At 39.7% G+C, this 19932-nt stretch overlaps 1 protein-coding gene across 1 annotated transcript in view; it reads right to left on the reverse strand.

The window, feature by feature from the left end:
* Nucleotides 1–18738, reverse strand: part of LOC101740380 (homeotic protein proboscipedia) — a 72903-nt gene extending 54165 nt beyond the window's left edge. Inside the window, exons 1-2 of the mRNA XM_021350869.3 lie at nt 18469–18738; nt 3492–4130 (exon numbers count right to left, since the gene is read on the reverse strand). Of these exons, the coding sequence (XP_021206544.1) occupies nt 3492–3978 (487 nt within the window). The 5' untranslated portion in view covers nt 3979–4130; nt 18469–18738. The remainder of the gene's footprint in view (nt 1–3491; nt 4131–18468) is intronic.
* Between the last annotated feature and the right edge of the window lie 1194 nt (nt 18739–19932).

The raw sequence follows: 19932 nt of genomic DNA on the forward strand, positions 1-19932 counted from the left end.
AATTTATGAACTTGAAATATAGCCTACGTATCATCTACATCTACATATGTGCTTGTATCATACTAAACACGCAATAGAAGTGATTTTCCTGTAATTTCAAGCCGAAAAACGGAAAAGATGTCCCTCAATTCGGTAGCCAAACCAAAAGAATTCGTCCGAAATAAATAATATATATGCACACGGTTTGTGAATCTTAAAGCTGGGATCATCATAATGTTATGGAATGATAAAGCAGTCAATATCAGAAACGGAAAAACGTATTAAAGACTTCACGAAATATTTTGTTGTCACGCCAAAGTTGCTAGATCTATTTTCGGATTTGAAATGTTGCAAAGGAGTATTTCAACGGAAATAGACCAGGATGTTCAAAAAATAAAAGAAAAGACGTGAAACCATCATAAAAGAAATCAGTGTAAGTTGGTACAGACAAAAGTTTGGAGAGCAAAGCGTCTGAGCGGTGCATAGAGTCGGCGGCGCCGGGCGTGCATCGCTCGATAGCGCTGACAGTGACGGATTACCATGGCAGCCCCGGTTCACGGCCGGATCCAAAGCTCACGGAACTCAGGGCTGTAAGAACTTTGACGATGTCGTTTTGATACGAACTTCCAATAAGATATAATTGCTTAAGACCTACATGTTAATCCTTTCATAAATATACTTTATAACAAAATGCAAGTAAGTACTTTTAGAACTTCAGTACTCACACACTGAGTATTATCTAGTGCATTTATTATTATTATTAGAATTAAAATTCTTGAATTCATCCAAGTTCCAAACAACATTTAGATCAAGATTTCCCTTTGTGATGATAATGGAAAGTAGTAATTACTATTACATTACTCTTAAACTTTGGTGACTATTCAATGCTTTTCTATATTCGGCTTACTCAAAACAATTAGCTTAGTCCTTCATTTCGTATATTTTCATAGAGTACGGCGTATGATATAAATTTGCACAAAAACTAATTTTAAAAAGTGCCAACCCTGTAGACGCATTTATTTCGGTGTGTGATCAAAATATTTAAGAATCGATAGAAGGTCGGATTTGTTAAAAACGTACAAGTTATTTTTGCAGAACGAATGTAATCTTTTATCACAAATTGCATCTCTTAAAATACAAGGAGTACTAGATATGCAACAGACAATAAATTGAGCTAATGTTTGACTGAGATAATGTTCTTAAAATCTAAAATAGACGTGTGTGTTCTGTAAAATCAATAGAAGAATGTTATGTGTTATAATATAAAAACGGTAATATTTATCCATTCGAGTACAATTAACACTCTTGTACAGGAGCGATCTCCCGCAGGGCGCGGTAGGGGGCATCCTTGTCAGAACTTCAACATGATGACTTTAATGTTATATTTTACATATTATTACTTGCCGCTGCTTGGTCAAGCTTGATAATATTTACTATTTGTCACCAATCAATAGTGTTCCGTCTATGCCATTAATGTAAAGTTTAGGTTTTTGGGTACGTGTGTAGGCGTTAAATTTCGAATCTACTAAAGCGATCTTGTAAATTATTTTCGAATAGGAAGCTAAAATATCTAATGCGGCTCTAATACGATTTTGTTAGTTTAAGATTAGTTAGAGGTTGGTGAAAATTGAAATAAGTGAATAAGTTGTATAGAGAAAATATTGCCTTTGATTATTTTCATAAAAAGTATGATATAGCTAAGTTTAATATATGTATTTAAATCATAATGACCGGTTTTATGCGATAAAAAATACGAAGTTCAGCTTAGATATGGTTATCAAAAATGGTTTTGGTAAAAGTACCTAAAGAGTACCTAAGTACCTAAAGAGGTATAAATCCTGACAGGAAATCTTAGGATAATTGAATTTATCTTTGAAAGTTTGTATTTTATTTAATGGAATAGATTAATTAAAAGGTAGACGAAGAGGGAGAGGTAGACCTAAGAAAAAATGGATGGATTGCGTGAAAGGCGATATATGTAAGAGGGGAGTGAGCGAAGAAATGGTATATGATAGAGGAGTATGGAAGGAGAAAACATGTTGTGCCGATCTCACTGGGAGAAGGGCAGGAGAATGATGATAGATTAATGAAAAATTAAAATATTTAGATAACATTTCTAAGTCGTTGGATAGAAAACAGAGAAGATATTGCGAGGCTTAGGTACAGCGTTAAGCGAATGTACTGCGAAAGGCAAGATGTGTACATCTGTGAAACAGTAGGTCGTGATGAAAATTACCATAACCTTACTTTCCCTCACAATATTAAAATTTCCAAGATATTCAATAGGATTTTAAAGTTTTGTTTTATTGTGTTGGTTTACTGCTTGTTCATCGCGGCCCTTGAAGTATTGATTTCCATCTATGATCAGCAGACGAAGTTCTTGACCATCTTCATTTGAAGTGTTTACTGGACTCCATAAATATCACAAAGAGAGTGTCAGCTTGAAACACGAGGTCACAGTTCAAGTATTATGCTGTGGTTTACCCTAATAATTTCAAGGGTATAATAGTTCTACGGAGGTGGAGAGCGCAAAATCGCTCAATTTCTACCAATGGTCGTAGATGATCCAAAATCTTACACAGTCATGACATCATAAGCTTCTGTAGACACAGTCAGTCACGAAAAAAAGGATTCATTATGCAATCGCGAAAAATCATTGTAATCAACAAATTTATTTTATAAAGTTCCCTATCATCACGCCTCTTTACTAGATCTTTTAAAATGCTCCCAAGGTGTATCATACTTCATTGCAATTTGTATTTGATACGTAAAATGATGTATCGGTACACCAGGTGAGGTCACGTTCCCACAGGCACCCTCGACGGATGGTGATGGATCATTCAGATCGCACACATTGTTCTGTGCGCTTGCCATTTGTCCCTCCGACAAATTTAGGGTCATTGAGTCTTTTCAAAGCATCAGATGATGAGATAAAAGAAAGAAAAAAATTAGTTCGATTCGACGTTTTATCTAATACCCAGTGTTTAAGTAGCTAATGTTTGCTCGTAAGACTTGTCAACATCTGAAAATTCTAGTCTAAAACGTTCTCCACATACAATTTGTGGTTATGGAGCGTGTCGATCGTTCCGTTACACGCCACGTTGGCAGCGTGTCGGCGGCTCGAATAATGTACCACGGATATGTACACCCACACCGCTCCCAGGCCTCAGCGTACAACAGCTATATGAAACGTCGTAGCGGCGTACAATTCAATATATTTTGGCGTAATTTGATGTTCATTAAAGAAGCAGCGGAGCCGCGAACCAGAACACAATGGTTGAATGGCCATTTGTCGTTGCTGTTGAGAAGCATAATGATTCTGAAGTAGTTAGTCGCGCGGCAATTCGACGCGCGCTTACGAAACGAAAATCTCGATGTTTTGTGTTAAACTAGTCGTTTTCGTATTGGCGGCCCCGATGGCGTGGTTTGATAAGTGCTCAAACTGCTTTTGTTATATTTGAATACCCTCGAGGGGTGAGGAATCGTTGGACCGAATGAACTACCAAACTTACCTTGTTGACTGCTTTTTCTTGTAGTTTTTTTCTCTTTCATCCAAGGATACTCGGGTACGTTAAGGCCGCCTCCTGGAGATGGCAGATCCGGTGCGTATCCGGGTGGCGTGTGCTGAGGGCTTAGTTCTCCGGCCCCTAATTGAGGCAAGGCGGTCATAAATTCGGCCATTGAAGGTTGGCTGTTTATGAAGCCAGTTTCGGTGCATGTTTCGAGCATAGGATGTGGTGCTCCAGCAGCCGTTACCGCAGCCAACCAGAAGCTGTTGCCGCCGTGTTCTATCCGAGGGTGTTCCTGGCCGGGCACGGGGCCGATTGGCGGTGTGTTCCTTGCTTTCACGGCGAAATCCTCTTCCATCTCATCGCGCACCCCCATGCCAATTCTCGTAGGCTGTTTTCCTCTTATAGTTGGAAATTCTTCGCATTTTATCTTGCGCACGAGTGGATTAGTGTCGAGCGGCAGGGCAGCTGTGTTGCATATCTCTTGCATCGCTGCCGGTGTGAGCCGCGTTTTTCTAGTCGGTGAACATTCGCATCACGAGTTGCCGTCGTCTTTTGTGACATGTGTTAGCATTTTCTTCCCTCGATTGCCATGTTACATTTTTGAAGATTTCGTAGGCTGTCCGTATGTCATCATCGAATCTGAAAATAATAATAGCATTGTTACTATCAAAAGAAAAGTATACGTGCCACGCCTAGGGCCTAAGTCCGCAGCTTAGATCCCACTATCAAGGATTAATTTTTGTATGGAAATTTGTCGTACTTAACACGTATTCAACAGCGTCCTTCTTTATTAAAGAAATTTCAATAAAATGACATTTAAATATATGTATATATGGATTTGTCTAATTGCTAGTGGTATTATTATACTATAGAATTGAATTCGATCAAGTTGGCGAATACGTTTGAGACGTCGATCGGTTGCTTTAATTATTTAACACAAAATGGATCTCGTCAAATCTTTACATTAAAATTATAATTTTAGAATTGAATAAAATTAACATACGCAGCGTGCCCTTGACGTGGTCCGAAGAAGGAACTACATTTTTAAAACCTCTCAGAGAAACATGAGACAAAGGGCGTTGGAGTCATACGGCTTTAATATTGTTCGCATAAATAGGCCGAGAGTTTGTATAGCAACGTCATGGAATAACAAAACCTAGATGCCGAATGAGGTTATTGTTGAGGAACTTTCGAGAATTTACTAGAGTTGCCAACGCTATTCCGTTTAGCACGTAATAAAACGAGTTATATTGAGCTCTTATAATTAAGTGAACGACAATGTAGTGAAAAAATTTAATAGTGCACATTCAACTACCACCGTGCTATTTAGGTACCACAAGGTTTACTGGTGGTAGGACCTCTTGTGAGTCCGCACGGGTAGGTACCACCGCCCCGCCTATTTTCTGCCGTGAAGCAGTAATGCGTTTCGGTTTGAAGGGTGGGACAGCCGTTGTGACTATACTGAGACCTTAGAACTATATCTCAAGGTGTGTGGCGCATTTACGTTGTAGATGTCTATGGGCTCCAGTAACCACTTAACACCAGGTGGGCTGTGAGCTCGTCCACACATCTAAGCAATAAAAAAAAACTAGTACCGGTCACCTCGTTGAGCCCGTCGCTTGTGACGAAGGGCTCGACGAGCGAATTAACTCACAGACACAGCCCACTGAGTTTCTTGCCAGATCTTCACAGCGGGTCGCGTTTTCGAACCGGTGGTAGATTCTGCGAAGCACTGCTCTTCCTAGGGCTAGTGTTAGCATCACTCCGGTTTGAGCCCCGTGAGCTCATCTTAAGTAGTAAGGGCGAAGCTAAAATAGCCTCTCAAGGCTATCAGCATAAGTAGGAAAAAAAAAAGAATAAAAGAAAAAACCGTGCTATAATTATGTATTCTACGTCAGAATTTAAGCTAATATCTTGCCTAATCGTTTTTAATTTAGCCCAAATCGAGAGGCGCCATATTAAGTGCAACGGGAGAAGGCTGTCTCGTGGTTATTTCGCAATTATACTCGGACGTTCGACATTACCGCGGCATAGACTCGAATAATTTTCACGAATAACATCGAAGCCGTGATAAACCCTAAAGTAATGAGCGCACAAAATTGTCTATTATACATAATTTGTCGAGCTTCATGAACTGGATTCTACGTGACTACCACACGATAATACAGTTTAACGAAATTATAAATACATACAGTTTTGGAATACAGAGACTTTTACAACTACGATACTCGTAATAGTTATAAATAGACATGCTTAAACAAAAACCGACTTCGAATAGAAAAAAAGATATTTCAAAACAAATTGATATATATTAAAAACAATAATGATCGTAATCGGTTGGCGTCATATTGAGTTATTCATCTATTTTTCGCGCACGTACTTAATGCAAATTTAATACTTATATGGTTTTCTCATGGATGCCGTTATCAGAACTGGACTAAATGGAAATGGGACTACACGGGAAGCGTCAGCTTTCTAATAAAAAAAGAATCATCAAAATCGATTCACCCAATCAAAAGTTATAAGGTAACAAACATAAAAAAACATACAGTCGAATTGAGAATCTCCTCCTTTTTAAAAAAAGACTATGAATGAGACTTGAGGTTAGTACATATGCCATTTTGTAAATTCTATCGGTTCATTGTATTGCGTTCTAAGCATTTAAGAGATAAAATTAATACTATTATTATTATTATAAAATATGGTAAAATAGAATAGTTATTTACATAAAAATCCTTTATTTTATTGTGTACTGCAAATCTCAAGTGTAGCATTCGTAGATATCTTTCCGTGCTTATCATATGGCGCGACTAAGGGACTCATCGAAGAGTAAGCTAATTTACTGTAGGTACTCGCCATCCGGTATTTACTAACCGAGATAGGCCTTATGGTATCTATATCATAAGGCTTATTTCGGCCGTGAAGCATTTCAGTTTTAATCATGGGACAACTCATGTGCAGTACAACTGAGACTTCGAACTTATGTTTCAAGTTAGGTGGCGATATCCACGTTGTGTAGGCTCCGGTAAGTAATCTCAAAGTGCGCTCACCCATCCAATGAAATATAATGGAAATAGAACTGAAAAACGCCTGTACGTAACTGGGTACAAACATCCGAATAAAAGAAAAATAACCGATGTATCTTGATCGGAAGAATTAGTTATTTTGAAATGACGTAGCAACATCAGAGGTTAACAATTTTATTGGAAGAGAAACATTGTAATACCGGAAATAAACATTTTCTTTTTTATTTTATTGCTAAATCCCGTGGATGAACTTACGGCCCACCTGATGTTAAGTGATCAAAAGCCTATAAACCTCAACCACGTTAATGGCACTACCCAACTGGAGGTCTAAATCTTAATTAAGTAGGCTTTGCGATACATATAGGCACTGTCGTAGTGGTACATATCCGTGCGGGCCAAAACATTTTTTTTTTCTTGCTTAGATGGGTGAACGAGCTCACAGCCCACCTGGTGTTATGTGGTTACTGGAGCCCATAGACATCCACAACGTAATTGCGCCACCCACCTTGAGATATAAGTTCTAAGGTCTCAAGTATAGCTACAACGGCTGCCCCACCCTTCAAACCGAAACGCATTACTGCTTCACGGCAGAAATAGGCAGCGTGGTGGTATCCACCCGCGTGGACTCACAAGAGGTCCTACCACCAGTAAATACTTTTCATTAGAGTGTTGATATTACGAGAATCACTATACTATGTTATCTGTTAGACGTCACTCATGGTGGTTAAGAAAGAAAAAAAAAACGCCACAAATATTATCTCATTTAATTTAATCAAGTTAATCTTGTTTGCATAAAAACAACTATGATCATGATTTTAAGAAATGGTAAATAGGCCAATCCCAAACAATACTTGTCTAACGACTGAAAATACAACACAACAATGTTACAATGGTGGACTTAATGCCTGAGGCATTCTCTACCAGTCAACCAAGGGTGGTGTAGAGAGTCCTGTGGTAGGTGCATTACTTATTGCGAAAATAACCAAATTGATAATAATATTACATACATATACAAACGCATACATGGTATATATTCTATCTATGGTATCTTTATTATATAAAAAAATATTCGAACTTTTTTTTTATAATTGAAGTATTACTAGTGGCCCGGAGGCCTTTCCAGTTTCACCAGGACAGGTGGGCGAGCAAAGGCTCAGCCAGGAGGGGTGGGATTTGCTATCAGCTGCCCGAGCGCCTCCGAAGGAGACCTAACAACTCAAAAGTAGCTGCTTCGCGAATGAATCTACTACCGAATCGGAATCGCGACCCGCTGAGAAGATCCGGCGAGAAACTCAGCGGGCTGATGCATGGGTTAGGTTGCACGTCGAACCCTTTATCGAGTTCGACGAGTACGGTTACCGGGATCCCTAATCCTGCTCCTAGTGTAAGAGCTGAAGGTATCTAATGCAAGAGTTATTGGATCTGATGGATCCGTCAGGACGTGTCTAGGGCGACGACGGTGATTTGCTCCTGCGTGATCAGGATTCGGGGATATTCGAACTACACTCGGTTTTTTTTGCTATATGCTTGGACGAGCTCAAAGTCCACCTGGTGCTAATACTGAAGCCCATAGCCCACCCACCTTGAGATGTTAGTTCTAAGGTTTCAAGTATAGTTACAACAGCTGCCCCACTCTTCAAACCGAAACGCATTACTGCTTCACGGCAGAAATAGGCAGGGCGGTGGTACCTCCCCGCGTGGACTCACAAGTGGTCCTATAACCAGTAATTAGGTAAATTATAATTTTGCGGATCTCATTTTTATTACACGATGTTATTCCTTCACAGTGTAAGACAATCGTGAACATTTGTCGAGTACGTATTTCATTAGAAAAATTGGTACCCGCCTGCGGGATTCGAACACCGGTGCATCGCTCAACACGAATGCGCCGGACGTCTTATCCCTTAGGCCACGACGACTTCATACGTCGTACATTTTTATATTAGCAATGCAAAAAATAGAACTGCACGTGTCGCTAGTCTTTAATAGGTGAGGTGCGAGTCACGTTACAGTCGTGCGTGGAAGGCACCCCACTCGGACGAGATGTAAACTCGAAAACGTTCGCTACATCCTATACTAGTTGTTTGACGGTCCGCGCGCCCACTGAATGTCAATTAAAATTCAAACCGCGTCCGAAATACGATTTTTTCCAGTGGAATTTGCGGCGAGCCCGAGAGAAATGGTCGGAGCGCGCCTGCCTCCTTGTTTTATTTTATTCTCGCAAACGAAACGGCTGGCGTTTAAATCGTTTTTAATGCGTACGGGTTTTGCCTTGTGTTCTGAATTAAAATTTCCTGGACTAACACCTATTTAGATAAGCACAATGTAGGTCGTTTTGTGATGAAGGGACTGTCTATTGTCTATGTGGTCGGATCCATATTATTTTTATTGCTTTGGTGGGTGGACGAGTTCACGGCCAAACTGGTGTTAAGCTGTTACCGGAACCCATAGACATCTACAACGTAAATGCCGCCACTTACCTTGAGATATATAAGTTCTAAGGTCTCTATAGTTACAATGGCTGCCCCACCCTTCAAACCGAAACGCATTACTGCTTCACGGCAGAGATAGGCAGGGTGGTGGTACTTACCGTTGCGGACTCACAAGAGGTCCTACCACCAGTAACATATTTGACTGCTAGTATATACTTCTATTGGAAGCGGGCTGGCCACATATGACATTGCATTGACAATCAGTGGGACACAAAGTACTGGAGTAGAGACCTCGTACTGGACGTCACAACGAGGGCAGACAACCAACGCGGTAGACCGACGACCTGATCAAAGTGGCTAGGGATTGGATGCGAAAGGCAAGAGACCGAAAAGAATGGGGTGCATTTGAAGAGACCTACACTCATCATTGGGTGGAAACGGTTTGAAGAAGAGTATATCTTTCTATTACACTATCTATCTATATAACTAGTCAGGTCATAAGTATTGTCACACCATAAAAACTTTTCTTTTAGAATGCTGGCCACAAAAAAGTTTATTGAATTCGAATTTCGAATTGTTCATGAAAATAAAAATGTATACTTCTAGAATTTTACTCATTTTTAAATATGGAGTGGACGCTTAAAGAAGACCGTGTTGCAGTTATTGCGTTGCATCGTTGTGGTTACGCGCCAATTCAAATTTTTAACATACTGAAAATTTTTAATATAACCAATAGATTCATTTATCGTACCATCAAATGATACAATGAAGACTCTAGTGTAGATGACAGGTCAAGAAGTGGTCGCCCTCGGTCTGTTAGGACTCCAGCAGTGATAAAAGCTGTGAAGGCGCGAATTCAAAGAAATCCCAGACGTAAGCAGAAACTGTTGGCCCTTCAGATGGGGTTAAGCAGAACCAAGGTGAAAAGGGTGTTAAATGAAGACTTAGGGCTTCGGGCATATCGAAGAAAAACAGGACATCGTTTGAATGCTCGTCTAATGGACCTGAGACTGAAGAGATGCCGCGCTTTGTTGAAGCGGTACGCGGGAAAAAAATATCGGGAAATTCTTTTTTCGGATGAAAAAATTTTTACCGTAAAAGAGAGCTACAACAAACAAAATGATAAGGTGTACGCACACAGTAGTGAGGAAGCGAGCAACCGTATTCCGCGTGTCCAACGAGGTCATTTTCCATCCTCGCTCATGGTATGGTTGGGAGTTTCTTATTGGGGCTTAACAGAGGTACATTTTTGTGAGAAAAGTGTAAAAACGAATGCAGTTGTGTATCAAAATACAGTCCTGACGAACCTTGTGGAACCTGTTTCTCATACCATGTTCAATAACAGGCACTGGGTATTCCAACAAGATTCGGCGCCAGCTCATAGAGCGAAGAGCACACAAGACTGGCTGGCGGCGCGTGAAATCGACTTCATCCGGCACGAAGACTGGCCCTCCTCCAGTCCAGATTTGAATCCGTTAGATTACAGATATGGCAACACTTGGAGGAAAAGGCGTGCTCAAAGCCTCATCCCAATTTGGAGTCACTCAAGACATCCTTAATTAAGGCAGCCGCCGATATTGGCATGGACCTCGTTCGTGCTGCGATAGACGACTGGCCGCGCAGATTGAAGGCCTGTATTCAAAATCACGGAAGACATTTTGAATAAACTTTAGTGTCATAAGAATCTATGTTTTGTTAAGTTCATTTTGGTATATGAATGGTTACATAATGAATAAACTTGTTTCAATTATTTTACATTAAACATGTGACAGAATTTATGACCTGACTAGGTATATAAAAATTAATTGCTGTTCGTTAGTCTCGCTAAAACTCGAGAACGGCTGGACCGATTTGGCTAATTTTGGTCTTGAATTATTTGTGGAAGTCCAGAGAAGGTTTTTTTTTTTTTATGATTGAAGGATTACTGGTGGCCCGGAGGCCTTTCCAGTTTCACCAGGACAGGTGGGCGAGCAAAGGCTCAGCCAGGAGGGGTGGGATTTGCTAACAGCTACCCGAGCGCCTCCGAAGGAGACCTAACAGCTCAAGAGCAGCTGCTCCGCGAATGAATCTACTACCGGATCGGAATCGCGACCCGCTGAGAAGATCCGGCGAGAAACTCAGCGAGCTGATTCATGGGTTAGGTTGCACGGCGAACTCTTTGTCGAGTTCGACGAGTACGGTTACCGAGGTCCCTAAGCCTGCTCCTAGAGCTGAAGGCGTCTAGTGCGAAGGTTATTGGATCTGATGGATCCGTAAGGACGTGTCTAGGGCGTCGACGGTGACTGGCTCCTGCATGATCAGGATTCGGGGAGTAGTCAGCGGCGGCTACGATAAGGCGATTATCATGACGCATAGCCTTATCGAAATACCGTTCCGACGCTGACTTCATGTATTTCTGTATAGATTCGAGGCCCAGGTCGTCGTGTAGGTCAACGTTCCTCACGAACCACGGAGCTCCGACGGCTAACCTGCAAAAGCGGGATTGTAGAGATTGAAGGGTGTCTATGTGCGTGCGGGCCGCGTGAGCGAACACCACACTCGCGTAAGTCATGACGGGCCTTATGCAAGTTTTGTAAAGTGTCACCTTGTTCCGAAGGGACATTTTACTCCGCTTACAAATCATGGGGTAGAGTCTACCGAGAATAAACGCGGCACGGTCACGGACTGATTTTATATGCGGGCGGAATGTCATCGATGCATCCAGGGTAACGCCCAGGTACTTGACCTTCCTGGCCCAGGGTATGGATTGACTAAAGAGAGTAATCGGGGGTGTGAGATTCCTCCTCCTAATACGGGAGGAAATCCGTGTGGAGCTTCCCCTCTGAAAGAGCACCGCAGTACTTTTCGCTGGGTTGATGTCTATGCGCCATTTTCGGAACCACTGTCCTAGGGCTAGGGCTGCGCTCTGAAGCTTCTTCGCGATTAGGGACTTGTTTCTACTGGAATAGTAAACAGTCGTGTCGTCGGCGAATAAAGCTAAATGGGTCGGCGGCGACCGGGGAATATCGTTAACGAATAAGCTAAATAGGAGGGGTGAGAGGACAGAGCCTTGCGGGACTCCAGCTGTGAGAGGTCGTGGGGAGGAGCGGGTTCCCTCGACTCGATATCGAAAAGAGCGGTTCGACAAAAAGTCCCGTATGATGAGCACGAGACTATCCGGCACACCCATGTTGAATAGTTTGAAAATCAAACCGTTGTGCCAGACTTTGTCGAACGCTTTTGCGACGTCGAAGAAGAGAGCTCCCGTGTATAACGGTTTTGGTCGATTAAGCCCCACAAGAATGTGCTCCGTGAGGCGGTGCACCTGTTGAACGCATGAGTGATTTGTACGGAATCCGAATTGTTCATCGATGAGAATGCCCTTGGATGAGACGAAGTCTCTGAGGCGTTTGTAGAGCAGACGCTCATACAGTTTGCCTAGAGACATGAGGAGGCTAATCGGGCGGTAGCTCGTCGGATGATTTTTTGGTTTACCGGGTTTATGTATGCCGATAACGTCCGCTTCTTTCCACACCGCGGGAAAGATACAGTTCGCCATAGCGGCATTGAAAATAGATGCCAACATCACGATGAGTTGGACGGGTAGAAGTTTAATAACGCGGTTGGATATACCGTCGGAACCGGGAGCCTTGCGAGGACGTAGGTCTTTGATCAAGTCTTTAACTTCCATCAGGGTGACGGGTTCCAGAGAAGGTTTGAAAGGTAGATAAATATGAAAATGGTCGGAATTAAATAAAAATAACAATTTTGTTTTTCCTTTGATGTGTCCCCCGTCGAACGGATTCCTTTTGTTTGCTTTAAGTTTATTTTGTACAAAAGCTTAAGTCTTTTATTTATCGATTAAGGCACTACGAAGTCTGCCGGGTCAGCTAGTTATTAATAAAAGACTTGCTAATAACTAATTAAATTATTAGAAGCTTCTCTTAGCTTGAATGTATGTACCTACATATATATCTGAATTTGACTAAAAACTTGTAAAGGGAATCGAATATTAAGAAAACGTAGCAGTCAATAGAATAAAATTGTGCATCGACGTATAACGCGTATTCTAGTTTGGGTTTTAAGAGGTTTTTAAATTCAAGGAAACTGTCTGTACCCTCTTGTATCACGGCAGGGTTCCGCAGGTTTTCCGCCGCGTTTCACTTTCCCGTGGCTCCCCGAGGGAAGGGCCCCTTAAAAACGCATAAAACCGAAGCAGATCCTACTTATGAATTTGTTTATGGCCCCGTTCCTAGACGAGGTTGACACCGAAATCTCGCGGCTTCGGAAAAATAACCATATTCCTAATTTAATGCCCTCTAAATTTTTATTATAACGATCGCAATACAAAAGTAATACGAAATAGATAAATACTCAGAATGGTAAAAATAAAAATGATCATTGTTTTAAATTATATTATTCGAAAGGATTATGTAGTTTTGTTAAAATTAGTTATGACTATGTTTTGGTATTTGCCTATCACGATACCTAAAGGTCTAAGCAGTAGTCTGTCGTGTCGACTTGAGATTCTTAGCAGTATTGTATCTATGGACTTCCGACCTTTTAAATGAGAATAAATTATTTTGCGACAAAAATACTCAAGTTATTTAGATCTTATTCGTATTTGCTAAGGATAATCTAAATTATTCACCGGCTGAAGAATTATTTCATGTTTTTTTTAATCACTAAATTAATACGTAAAGCAAAAACTTTGTACCCCTTTTTACGAAAATTTCGCGGGCGTACGAAATTTCCCACACTTATAGAGTATATAAAGAAGGTGTGCAGATTTTTATTTTTCATTTTTTATTTAAGCATAATAAATACATTAAGCCACTAAAAAGCAATACACTTACTGCCTACCTATCTACCTACCTACCTACCTATGTATTTGTCACAACACATGTAGTAGTATATCTAGTAGGTATATCTAGATAATTGAGAATAGATTAATATTGTTTGTCTTTAATATTATTGGTCTACAAGTATAGTGTAGTCTTGGCGAAATCTGGGATTATAGAAGTATAATAAATAGTATATGACAATAGAACCATAATAATGTTCAAACTTATAATTTCAATTAATATTAGTCGAATTTCGACTACTGGGTTGAAACTAGTTAAAAAAAATTCTAATCAGGACTCGCGCAAGATTGCTTCACGACAGATTTAATCAGGACTTGGTACCATCTTGTACTGGTCAGATTTACATCTTACAACGACATTTGTGATATAATCGGGTAAAATACGTTCCACAATTAAATCAACTAATACCTAATTAAATAAATTCAAAGGTTCCTAACCTCGATTTAATACAAAATTTAAATAGTATTTGGCTTGTAAGAACTATTCGTTCATTATCGGCGTACGTATAAAAAAACCCGCGTCACATTAAGTGCTCAAAATGTTGTTAACCTTTTTTAAAAATAATATTAATAATGACCGGGACATGTCACATATGGTCACGTCTGGCTTTAAGCTAACATTCCCTGTACTATAGGAACCAGAGACTGACAAACAAACTTCTGTACGTTTAAATATAAATACCTATGTGTGTATATAGTCCTGACAAAGAAACCATCAGTGCTGTTGCTGTGTGAAGCACCATTTCAAATACATACATACAAGGACGTTTTGTGAGCCCACACGGGTAAGTACCACAACCCTAGCCATTTATGCCGCGAAGTAGTAACGATTTTTAGATTGAAGGGCGTAGTACCATAGAGCTGAGACTTAGAAGTAATTTGCTTTGTTGTTGTCTATAGGCTTTGGTACTACATAACAACAGGTATGCCCTAATCTTGTTTATCTGTCTAAGCTATTAAAAAATCTCAATTTAACTACGATTAAAAAAACCTCATTTGATTTAAAACTAAAATATGAGAAATAAATTAATAATAATTTGTAGTAGACGGCAGCTTGGCTCTACCTCCGACAATGCTGATGTCCATGAGCGATAGTGCACACTTGTTATTAGATGAACCCTGTGCTCATCTCACTTCGAAGAGAATAGAAAAAACCGAGCTATTTTACCGTGTATGCCATTAGTATTACGATTGCTTCTTAATATGCTTACCAAAAAATCTCTTAATTGAAATTATTCGAGACGAGAACAAATCGAAATATATACCTACTTCGATACCCACATACAGGTCAAGTTAAAGTAAGGGCTCAACATTCAAAAAGAACGATATTAAAAAATAAAAAACAAAAAAAAAACGCGAACGCTCGCAATAAATAATGTTAACAAGTCAAATACGAGCACGCATTGTGACAAAGTGGCAGAAGGTGGTGTCTAACGGAAAGTATGCATCATAACTCAGCTCGTAAATGTTTGGGGTGCACGATCCCTGTACCCGGAACGCTGAGATTCGTGATGGATCGCCCGAGCAGCGCCACTTCTCAAGGATATTGCCGACTCAAAGACCAGTCTTGATTGAAATTGCGACCACCCTATCTGTCCGAATTAAATTAATTCGGGTATTGGTCTAAAAAAAAACTAGGTTAAGCACTGGTATGGTATTGTTATTCATCACTGCAAGCCCGGTTTGATGTTCAACACAACACGCCTGTTCAGTGGTTAGGTATTTGAGCATTAACGACGTAAGCGTCACCACCAAATTTTAAGACACAAGTTCTATGGTCATAGATATAGTCAGTATAGTTCAACAGAAGCCGCACCCTTCAAATCGAAAGGCATTATTACTACGCGGCAGAAATAGACTTATGGTATCTACCAATGCGGGCTCAAAAGACTGGTACTACCACTAATAATAAAATTTTATCAATTTTCCAAATTTACGTATCTATCTATGCGTCTTTCGGCGCTCGTGCATACTATCATTTTTTTGACATGTCTCTCGGCGAGGAAATTTCTACATAGAGCGCCTTGTCGTTCAGGGCAAAGTAGATGGTACCAGACCGCGTGGAAGGTTGATCATGCGATGGACCGACTAAGTCAAGTCGACAGTTGGCGGCTGTTTGCATGAGTGTACCAGGCTCACGACAAACCGGGAGGAATGGCGATTGCTCGTGAGATGCATAGCATCTGCCCATAGCAATGATGCTAAATGACGACCACGACCGCTCTGACAAGAGTGATACGACAAAGCAAAGGAATCTATACCTACAATGGACTGCCCCTGTTTGCATGTAAGACGTATTCAGAATGTATGGCACCGCATGTGGCAGCAGATGCGTCAATATACATCTCAAGTTTTACATAATGTATGAGAATTGTTCGCCGAAGCGCCGTAATATATTGGTATTCTTGAGCTCGCTCGCTCCGTTCTTCGTTCGAGTTTGAAAGTATTATTTATCCGTGAGATGTAGTTAACGGAGTTAACTGTAGTACGGTTTCGAGATGACATTTACTATTGTTTTTAGAAGATGTGTTACGGTAATAAATTGATCTTTCCGTTATGCATATGAACATGGCGGGTTTTCGTTTAGTGTTTTCGATAGTAGATGAGTATAAGACCTACCCCTAATTATTTGTATGAGGGCTTTATGTAAATGGTTTAACGAAGGTCGTTAATGAAAGACCTTTGAGAAAAGTCCATATCGTAAACGCTTTTTAGGGTAGATGACGAAGAGAAGTTCTTTCATTAAGTATATGTTCGAAACTTTTCTATTATTCTATGTAGATTATGCGGTGGTAGATTCTGCGAAGCACGGCTCTTGCTAGGGTTAGTGTTAGCAACGTTGTCAGGTTTGAGCCCCGTGAGTTCACCTTCTAGGTAAGGTAACGCTGTAATAGTCTCTCAAGGTTATCAGCTTAGGTAGGCAAAAAAAAGGGGACACAATTAAATTTCCCACTCACGTACCTACATTTAAGTGTAACTTCATTCTCATGCAATGAAAGCTTCATTCGTATGCAATGCACACCATATAGGACTATTTATTTACTCGGCGGCTGTCTGTATACGTTCTCACGTTGTCTATGTGATGTTTTGTACATACATAGCTGTGTGCGGTAAAGGATTCGAAGCGTGGGCCGCGCGAACGCTGGGCGTGTCTGGCCTGAAGCGACGCCCAACCGCGGACCCGCCCCGCTTTCAAAACTATAAACCATTATTCTGAACACTCAAGAATCTAGGTACAGTTTTATCATTCACAATATAACTAATCCTAAATATCTATATATTAATACGTGAAGCAAAAACTCTGTAGGTACCCCTTTTTACGAAAATTGCGCGGACACACTCATAGAGAATATAGAGAAGGAGTGCAGAATGCTAATATTTTTTTATTATTATGCATAAAAAATACATTAAATCAATAAAAAAAACATTACACACACTACCATGTATTTGACACACACACACACACGCATATATATTTATTTTTAAAGTCTGTGGTCAATTTGACTAGATAGATTAGGTATGTAATACAATAGATTAATATTGTTTGTCTTGAATATTATTTGTCTAGTTTAGCCTTGGCTCAATCTGTGATTATAGAAGTACAGTCTTTGACAATACAACCGTAATAATGTTCAAGCTTATAATTTCAATTAACTATAGTCGATTTTTGACTACTGAGGGGCGCCACTAGTATCTGTAACTTTACGTATGTTGATTACGGCTATTGATGTAGGTTTTCTTAGATGATTCTTGTTTATGATGGCTCTCACTCAAGTGTGTTCTCACTCTTGTATAAGTGTACCATAAGCATATTTCTAGAATACCTTATATTCGAATAATAGCCGGATTAATTACTATTTATACTTGACTAATGAATTATTAGTTTAGTTAATTCTTTAAAGTTACATATTGTTGTATAAATCATCACTGATTTCTGCAAATGTGAATGTTAATGATTACTTAATTAAGTAGGTACGTAATACGTGTTAGTTGATTCCGTGAGATACTCTGAACAAATGCATAAACATATCTACCCATACTTGTTTTAAGGGCCGACTATTGAAGCATAAGTGACTGAATGCTTTTTTTTCCGAAAATCGTTTTTGTTTAACTATTGAGTGATTCATGATTAAACCCATTTACATATAATCGATTCTTTATTTTTAACAGAGAAAAGTAGCGTTATAATCAGGATTAAATTAACAGTATTTTCTAAAGAGCTTCATGAATGCGGTGCCTTTTTAATTACGATACTTTTAATTACATTTTTTTATTATTAAAATTTATCTCTTATAAATTAAAAAATTTCACACGGACTAGAGTCAAACAATCTTCCTTTTTTTAAATCATTTACAAGAATGTGAAGATTATCCATCGAAAAAGGGAGTATAGTTTATGATGGATTTGGGTCTAGATAAAGATGTTGATAAAATCGATTAGTTGTAAATTAGTCCACCACATACGTAGGCAGATCCACCATCTCTTGTAGCTAAGCTAATGATACTAATAATATAAGCGTACATAAAATCGTGTGTAAGTAAAAAAAATCTGAATGGTGTTTTTTATGTGGAAACTAATAACTATATTTTTTTAAATCGAAACTTTTTCTGCAGTTCGTATAGATTCGAAACAAAAAAAAAAATAGCGTTAACTTTAATAATAAAATGCACACTTACAACTGCGTTAACTTTAGTTCACGAAAAAAAAAATTGCTTTACAGTCGACACATTCAATAGTTCCCCAGTCACATCGAACACTGCACAGCACTAAAACACTGCCACTGAGTCATAGGGTGTACATCACATTAGTACTTTTGTTTATCGTTCGCGTCCCAGGAACTGGGAGGGTCAGCAAAAAAATTATCATCAATAGATATTTGTTATCAGTGCTACATCGGAATGTCAGTGTGGCGTGGCGACTGTCAACTGTCTACTAAACGAATCGTCACTGTTCAGTTGCCGCCATGCCCACTTGCGCAAATTTCGATCTAAAAAGGCGTAAATCACCGAATTCGTGCTTAGAAGCGGACACTCTATTACCACGTTCGATGGCAAAGATTAGAATGTTTTGTATTAGTATCTTACGTCTTTTAGATATGCGGTTCGAAACACAAAACGTATTTGTTGTGCTACTCTCGCAACTGTGGAACACTTCTCTCCTTCTCTTTCTTTCGGCTTCTAGTCTCACATTTACATTTAAAATTATTTAATTCTATTAAAATGAAAGCCAAAGAAGACCAGTTCTACTTTTCGATATAGCTTTAAAAATTTTCTAGAACTAATCCAAATTTTAGTTTTCATTTGGTTATATTTTTGTTTTCATACATGAACTGAATAGCGCCGTCTCATTTACGCATATATTTCTTGTTTGTTTCACGTCGCGCTATTGGGCCAATGGCGATCGTGGAGCGTCCCACCTTACAGCACATAAACTAGCATGGAATATTATGCCCTATCACCTGCGAATAAAGTTTAACTTTTTAGCATTTAAAACGAAGTTACCGGCGTTTGTCACGCAAGAGTTCTAATTTTAAATCAAGTGTAGGCGGAGCTCTCACGTCTGAGAATTTGTATTGAAAAATAAAACGTCTTCGGCCGGAACCTGTTTCGAGAAACTTAAGCCTTTTGTGTACCGAGTTCTTGAGTTCACCTTAACATCGACTTACGTCGTTTCGACTTACGCCGGTCGGCATTGCGACTCCCGGCGAAATAAAGTAAAAAAGTTTAGTAACCGGCTTGTCGGTATTTTCCTTCTGTTCTTCGATTTTTGTTTCGTAAACGGGATGCACGAGAAGCGCAATGCCTTAGGACGGCGTATTCTTATTTTAGGCTAATAAAAAGGCAAAGGTGTCCGATTTAGACAGACTCTTATAATGTTTTTTTTTTTTTTTAATATTACTTTAGAAAATGCTGTAAGAAATGTTTGAGTACGTTTAGTGTTGGGGCGAGTGTTTAGTCTGAGTCGGGTGAACTCATTACGAGTTTCGGTCAAGGTCTCGAGGTCGCATCGGTGGGTGGTCGCCTTAATTATGGCCTGCGCCGATTTAAGACTTCTATCTCTTAGTGTGAGAGAGTCGTGAGTTGTGATGTTCGGCGTCGTAAGGGGGAATACTGAACCCGCTTCATGATTTAGTTTTTATA

The sequence above is a fragment of the Bombyx mori genome, chromosome 6 (assembly GCF_030269925.1).
Source record: "Bombyx mori chromosome 6, ASM3026992v2".
Classification (NCBI taxonomy): domain Eukaryota; kingdom Metazoa; phylum Arthropoda; class Insecta; order Lepidoptera; family Bombycidae; genus Bombyx; species Bombyx mori.